The sequence below is a fragment of the Gossypium raimondii genome, chromosome 5, assembly GCF_025698545.1.
Source record: "Gossypium raimondii isolate GPD5lz chromosome 5, ASM2569854v1, whole genome shotgun sequence".
NCBI lineage: Eukaryota > Viridiplantae > Streptophyta > Magnoliopsida > Malvales > Malvaceae > Gossypium > Gossypium raimondii.
The window spans coordinates 54,440,316-54,448,326 of record NC_068569.1 but is presented as its reverse complement, the minus strand read 5'-3'; the positions used below and the strand labels follow the sequence as shown (position 1 = coordinate 54,448,326).

The 8,011-nt window shown below is 32.7% G+C and overlaps 1 protein-coding gene across 1 annotated transcript; it reads right to left on the bottom strand.

Moving 5' to 3' along the window:
- Nucleotides 1-2,051: 2,051 nt before the first annotated feature.
- LOC105768255 (protein translation factor SUI1 homolog 2) lies at nt 2,052-3,899 on the bottom strand. The gene is made up of 5 exons (XM_012588082.2): nt 3,715-3,899; nt 2,891-2,972; nt 2,590-2,795; nt 2,445-2,498; nt 2,052-2,340 (listed from the first exon to the last, which is right to left on the bottom strand). Exons 2-5 carry the CDS (start codon nt 2,925-2,927, stop codon nt 2,296-2,298), a joined length of 342 nt encoding a protein of 113 aa, XP_012443536.1. The 5' UTR covers nt 2,928-2,972; nt 3,715-3,899; the 3' UTR covers nt 2,052-2,295.
- Between the last annotated feature and the right edge of the window lie 4,112 nt (nt 3,900-8,011).

The following is an 8,011-nucleotide window of genomic DNA, read 5'->3' as shown; positions in this document are numbered from 1 at the left end:
TTATCAACAATCTTTGATCTCTTTGAAACATCTTGGATGATTACTGTTCGAACACTTTTCATTTCCTCCAAAACACGTGGAACTTCAACCAACTTCTCATCACATAATAATAAATGTCGAACATTTTCATCAACCATTTCTGTTTCGGAATTCACTGTTTTACACTCTTTTTGAGACACATCTAATGCAAGACCATGTACCAGATCAGGCATTTTGAAGGTAAAATTCAAGAAAAAATCCTCCTCCTTTTGGATGTGGCACCTTGACAGTATTTCATTCAAATGTCGTTTGCCAACATCCTCCCACTCTTGATTTTGCCTTGGATGCTCAAGGAATCCATTTGCCATCCAAAGACGGATGACTAGGTCACTATCATAGATCTGATCCTTTTTATACAAGGACAAAAAAGCAAGACATCGTTGCAAATGAGATGGTAAATGATTGTAACTTAGCTTCAACACTGGTAAAATATCGTTTTTCATGTTGCTCAAGTCTCCATATTTCACTCTCTCTTATATAGATCCAATCAGATTCATAAGTTTTCTGAAATAGCAGGCTTCACAATGTTTTTACTGCCAAAGGAACCCCTTTGCATTTTTCCACAATCTCCTCCCCGGTTCTAATGAGATTTGGAACTTATAATTTTATAATAATATTATACTTAGACCCGACCTAATTTATAATCACCTCTAGTATAAATTTAGAAGTTATAATTTGAACCACACCAACATAGACAACTATATATGATATTTACCACATTGATCATCCTATCGCGACCATACCCTGGGCAAACTCACCATTATTTCTTATCTTTGTTACTTAGACTCGACAAACCAATGGCCATATTTGTGTCCATCCAACATGGACAAGGACATGGGATATGGGTTGGATTTGTTGAATATAAATACTCATTTTTGGTTATCAACGCTTTTGCCAATTGTAGTATTAGAAAATAGCATTCAGAATCACTTTATGTTAAAAAGGTTGTGAAGCTAAGCTTAAGCAGGTTTGTAAGATTTTTAAGATTGTTCTTGAAGGTTCAGATACGAATATTGTTAAAAATATTATTTCTTAACCTTTCTTTGGAGTACAAGTGTTTTTTCCTTCTCTTTCCTCAATAATGAACAAACCGTGCACTTACACTTAAGTTTACAAGTAGCACTATTCGTATCCATATCTAACATCCGTATCAGAGTTTGATTTTAATCCAAACGTTAGTATGGTTCGCTCATGCTTCGCATTGAGTTTCTTATTTTTTGGGGTCAATTTGTAAAATACAGATTTGAAAGTTAAAATATGTTTAAAATCTCTATACTCTTAGTACATTTGAAATTTGGTCCTTATACTTATTTTCAAGAATTCAATCTCTAGTTTTCAGGTTTAAAAATATAAGTACAATTGTTAATCTTGTTAAAAATTTTAAAATGACAAATGATTATGTTAAGCATAAATTGTTTTAGATCAAATTTTAGCTATGATCCTGCTATTATGTTTAAATTTAAAACTTACCATCTATACTTCAATTTGACATAATTTAGTTAATGTATTTTACATCATTAGTTAGTCTAAATAGTTGACACCTTAATTATTTAAGTTAAAATGCTAAGGTTGAATTTTTCATGTCAAAATAGATTTTTGCATGTTAGAATCGAATTAATTAATGACATCGTAAAAGTAAATGATTAAATTATATCAAATTAATATATAAAACTAAATCCAATATATAAATATAGTAGAGGATCAAATTGTAATTTATTATTTTGGCTAAAAGACGAAATATAAAAGAACTACACACCAGCTATGAGAGAAACTTTTGCTCAATATGTTAAGCAAAATAGTTGAAGATAACATCCATTTGAATTGACTCTAACAATGAGCAAAATTGAAACCCAACATTATATGGTAGTGTAGATAACATTCATCTTTCTTTTGTATTCTAAAATCAAATTCAAAAGTCTAATCTGTTATATTACCATATAATCCATACCTGTGATCCAATAACCAACAGGAGAAAATCTTCAAAAAAAAAAACTCATATATTTAGATACTGATTCGATCTCAAGACTTTGACAACTATTTATGTATAATATGCAATGGTTATCATTGTCATTCAACATCACATATAGCTTAAAGAGTTGACAGCACAAGAAACATAGGATGCAATATATCAGAGCATCAGACTAACATTATAGATAATATGACACCACCTATATAACTAATACTTCATCGGGTAGCTCTTCCGGCTTAGAACATGATAGACCTTTTAAGTCTCCCGGAAATTCTCGTAGCTGAGACTTAAAAACCGTGGATTTTGATGCTATCCTTCTTCACAATACCAGCCTGTCCATAAATCAAAAGAGATTGGTTGCTAAGAACTCAAACAAGTATGTTGAATCTTCTATGCAGTTCTAAGAAGATTTAAACCGAAGCGTAATGGCAATTACCTGAACGAGGAAAGTGGAGACGTTCTTCCTCTGATCTCCTTGAAGTTGAATAACCTACAAATAAACCAAGTAGATAATAAAATTAACAACGGAGAGGGAAGACAAAGGCAGCTGAGGTCACTTTCTTAGAAGGTTAAACACACACCTTCCCTAATTCTGGGTCCTGGACAACAGTGCCATTACAACAAAATTCTTTCTTGAGGTCCTTGAGAATTTTGTTATAGCTAAATTCTTTCTTCAATCCCTGAACAGTGGTCAGGCTTTTCCTACCGTTCCGCTGCTGAATACGAATGTGGACGTATTCCTTGGCACCAGCACCAGCGTCTTCAGCATTTGCATCAGCAAACGGATCTAGCAGCATACAGTTGGTGACAAGTTTGAATTTCCATGCTAAAGGCAAGTTAATACAAGGAGATAAGAGATAAAAACGAGGGAGAAATGAGTACCAAAGGCAGTAGGAATGTGGATGTCAAGATCAGACATGAAACTTAGCGGATAGAAACAGCCGAACAACTAGAACACTCAGACCTACATTGCAAGGCCGAATATTCATCAGTAATTTTCTTTCGGTGAATCAAATAAAGGTTTCTTCTTCGTCCTCAATATCTCTAAAATAAACATTTCACGACAGAGAAAACAGAAATCAACAAAAAAGGAAAGGTTCTGTTCGATAAACGCTATCCCTTTTCACCTTTTTGCTATTCAGTCCTTAGTTCACCATTCAATTTTTTCTTCAGAAAAAAGAATTTCATCAAAGGGTGCCTAAACAAGGATAAAGTAACATAGAACCACACATAGATTTTCACTTTAATGCATAAGCTATGAACTGGTTGCTGCGTTTTCAAGAAAAGGCACTCATTATACAGATCTAATGGATATCTTCAGTTTTATCCTAAAAGAATTTAAGGATACCAATGCTAAAAGGAATAATTTTTAAAACAAGAAGACGAGATTCAAATAAAGATTATAAATTAAAATTAAAAAAAAACCAAAAAGTTCTAAAATTGTTTTCATTAAGGAAATATATATACATAGATTAAACAAATTATACCCTAAAGATAACAACATGAATGGTAATAATAGTTTCGAAGAAGCCAAAAAACTTAGCTAACTACAAAATTTCCAAATTATACTGAAAGATCAACATGAAACAAAATTAAAAACCAATCCGGCAAAAACAAGAACCGAAGATGATTTAAACAATCGAAGTAACCAATTGCAATTTTTTAATATTTAAAAAAAAAGAACAAAAGAAAAGGTTAAAGCATACCTGATCTGTAAAATTGGGTATTGGGTAATCGGGGAATCGAACTAAGAAACCCTAAATTGATGATCGAAGTCTGAGCTATGTAAGTTCTCTCTCTCTCTCTTGCTGAAATTTGAAGGTTTGGTTTGGGAGAGAGAATCTTTAGGTTTTCGGATATGGTTGGTCACCGAAAGCGACTGAGTTAATTAGCGCGTAAGCTCCTTTATTTCACCTGATATCAACTTGGATGGAAACGTGTACGGTCATTCAAATAGGTTAAAATTATTTTTAGGGTTAATGATTTTTTGGGTCTGAATTTGATAATTATTCTTAAATTGGTGCTTGAACTTTGTTTTTGTTCAAGTTAGTCCCTGAGGCAATTATAGGATCTGAATTTTTTTATTGTAGTCACACTGGGGGGCCTAAACTTCTTTTCGGTCTAACATTTTTTCATGGAAAAATCAGTGACTAATTAGGGCCAAAAAAAGTTTAAGACTCAATAGGAGAATAATTGTCAAATTCAGAGATTAACTTGAAAAAATAGTTCAGGCCCAATGTGAAAAATTGTAAAGTTTTGATACTATATTGAATAAAAAAAGTTCAAGCCATAATGTGAGAATAATTGTCAAGTTCAACCCAAATAATACTTTGATCTTGATTTTCATTTTTTGGTAAATCATGTAAAATTCATATAGAGAAAATTTGTTTAGAGAATCGAAATTAAATTATAATTTCTACTATAGTAAAAATATAATCTCATTATTTTAATAATTTATATTTTTATAATTTTAAATTAAAATTTTATATTTTTAGGAGGCTTAACTACAATATTAGAGAAAATTTTCCATTTCACCCCTATTTGCCCCCCAGGGCAAGTCCCCTCTCGAAGAAAGCAAGAAACAAAAGAGCTCCTCAGTGCAAAACACAAAACCAAGAGCGGAGAGCTAAAGGGGGCAAGGGCAGTCAAAGTAGGGAGCCTTCCGAAGCAGCAGTAACAAGGAAGATATCTTGAGCAAAAGTGACTCTCTAGTGAAGACTTTTCTGTTGCACGCCAAAAAAAATCTTTGGAATGAGAAAAAGACAAGAGACATAACCATAAGTGATTTGGGTTTGAGCCATGTCCTAAAGGATTCAACCATGAGAATGGGCGTCATGCAGTGGTTAAAGCTAAATCCTCCATGTAATGCTAGTCTGTCAATCTAGAGGAGGTAAGTAGAATAAGGGCAGCATAAACGGGCGAAAGGAGCAGAATGCATGGAGCTTGAAAGGATGCGATCCCTAGGTTGGGGTTACTAAGAAAGTTCTTACAGGCTAACAAAAGAGCCTATAGTAAGAACTTATGCTAATGGAGGGTTTTGGTTGGGTTGAAGATTGATGGTTGGAAAGGCCACAATGTTTAGAAGTTTAAGATAATTTACTATGCTTTTTAGGAGCTTTTTGAATGCTCATCTCTTTTTCCTTCATTTCTAGCCTTGAATTGGTTGCATTCTTAATTTTCAGTAAGCTCCTTAATCCTAATGGCTTTCCTTTAAGGGTTTTTTCCCATTTAAATGTAACAACTCGATGAAATTGAGGGTTGCGTGCGGGTGGAGAATCAGATGTTTCTCAGGTTAGATTATCCATGGTAGGTGAAATGGGTTTAGGAGAAATATTTTCTTATTTCCATGGGCTTCAATTTTGGTCTTTTTCCTCAAGCAGTTGTAAGAAGCATAGTTGCATATTGGGTCTTTTACTAAATTTGATAGGCTCAAAACTAGTGGCCCTCATTATGAATCATGGTTTGCTACTTTAGAGAATTAAAGGCTTGGCCCATAAAAAATCCCTTTTAGGTTTAAGGATAGCAAAAGACTATAGGAGTCTCGGTAATTTAAGATTTAGTTTAACATTATTTCTTAAAAGTGGTCGAGGGTATAAGATGGCATTTGTGCATGTACAACTATGATTCCTAACAGTGAGGCATGATTTTTACTTGGTGATTTTAACTAGGTTCTATGTTAGAATGACGAGATTTCTTGGAACTGTGATCTATTGAGTGTGTATTTTTTTAACAATATCGACATAAATGTGGGTTGGTCGAGCTGCCTTATGAAAATTCTACAATATTGCTCTTTTTATATGAGCAGAACTATGGAAAAAGAATTTATAACAAGTGTATGGTTGAATGCCTAGTTTGCGGTACACATAAAGAAACCCTAGTGTTGGCATTTGGTTTGATATTAGTGTTGGCATTTGGGTAACTCAGTGGATGGAAGAGACCGATAGTTCAACTTATCTATCTCCTTGAGAATGATGTATTATAATACTACGGCAAATGCGGAAGCACTGGAATGAGATTTGCTTTGGAAATGAATAGGTTAATCCTTATACAATGATTCGATAGATTAAATATCATGAGCTTCAAATTTCCGTGATTTTAAGAAAACTCAAATCCAATTGAATCCATACCAGACAGAACTTCCCTTGTTGGGTTTCATTCATTTCAAGCCCCTCTAGTGTTAATTGGAGTGACTATTCTCACTAATAATATATCCAAAGTCTTTGGAGTGGCGACAACAATAACAAGAGGAGTTACTTCACCATTAATCACGGAGGTCACACTTCTGGCTGGCAGTCGAAGGCATTTCCTCTTTTAGTACTACGGTAAGTTTTGGTCAAGCTAGATAATTTGAGAATTAATAAGGCTACCATCATTACTAAGGATTAAAAAGGGAGGAAACGATAGGTATGAGGAAATTGGTCCATTGAATGTTAGAGTTGGTGCAGTTGTATATTTCTCATTTCTTAGTTATATTCAGTAAAATTTATGAAAAAATTACTTATAAAAAGAACAGAGGTCATAAATACTAGAGCAATGATTCTTTAATGAGGAAATATTGAATAATATTCAAATAACGATAGTAGAGATAAATCAAAGATTATTCGGTAAACTACACTCATTAATATCACTCTAAAAATTAATATAATTATTCGAATTAGTCATTTTTATTAAAAATTCTATTAATTCACTAACGGATTGTTGATGTGGCACATTAGTCAATTGAATAAAGACACGTGATACTTTTTTTTAACTTGAGTTTCGTGAACCGTGAACGTTACAGCTCTTCAGGCATGGGTTTTCTGTTCTTCATGGGTACTAACTGAAGCGTTTTGTTTGTGCAGGAAAACTAGAATTTGGATGGGAACATTTGAAACGACAGAAGATAGCCATTTGAGATTTCCATTTTCCCTTTTGCAGGTTTGAAAATGCAATAGGGAGTAAAGATGTGTTTCAACTACAGGGAGAGAGGAGTGGCATGCCTTTCAAGAAAGTGTTGATGTAACTCTTCACCTATTCAGATACTTCTAATTTGGCTAATACCAAAAGAAAATGTTGAAGTTCGTGGACATGTGTAACCATATGCAATAAGTGTTAATTGTTGTATGCCAAATATGCATCTTTTTAGTGATGAATCCATAAATAATCTTGGTTAGTCATATTTTATTGTTAAAGGATAAAGATAGTTGCATGAAAATGTAGTGTCATGGGTTGTAACATGACATATGGTCATTACTGTGAGGCTTTAGTTTTGTTTGTCATTGATATTGATTGCTGATTATCATTATCATGATCAATGCCGAAGCGACCACAATAACAACCATAAATTGACATTCTTGAGTGTCTTAGCTTTTCTCAAAGGATGACTGTTTCTCAGCTGTGGTTCTAGTTTTCTGAGCTACAGAGAGAAGAGAAAGAAAAAAGAAAGTATTTTGGAATAATTACAGAGAGATTGTTAAATTTTAGTTAAAAATGTCAAAAAGTGTCACATGTTGTCATTCAATTGGCTAATCTGTCACATCAACAATCCGTTAGTGGATTAACGAAATTTTTAGTGACACTGACCAATTCAAACAATTATATTAATTCGAGTGACTAAATTGACAAAAAAAAATTAGAGTGACTAAAATAGGAACAACACTACTTTAAAGCGATCTTTAGTGTAGTTTACTTAAGATTATTTTAATTAAACGATGAGCTAATATAATATTATGATATTTCAGTATAACAAAAATTGTCATTTATAAAATAAACTTATTTTGATTTATTTTTACGTGCTATAGAAAAATGAAATCATGACAAACAATTGGAGTGTATTTAATAATCTTAATATGATATATTTATCTATTTCAAAAAAAATTTACTAACAAATTATCTCGACAACAACTTAGAATTGATGACAAAACAATAATAAACAATTGTATTCATTTAGTATTCTTAAAACTTTCTGTATAATTTTTTCATTTTAATATCATAAAAATCCAATGTTTTACTAATGAGTTCCAA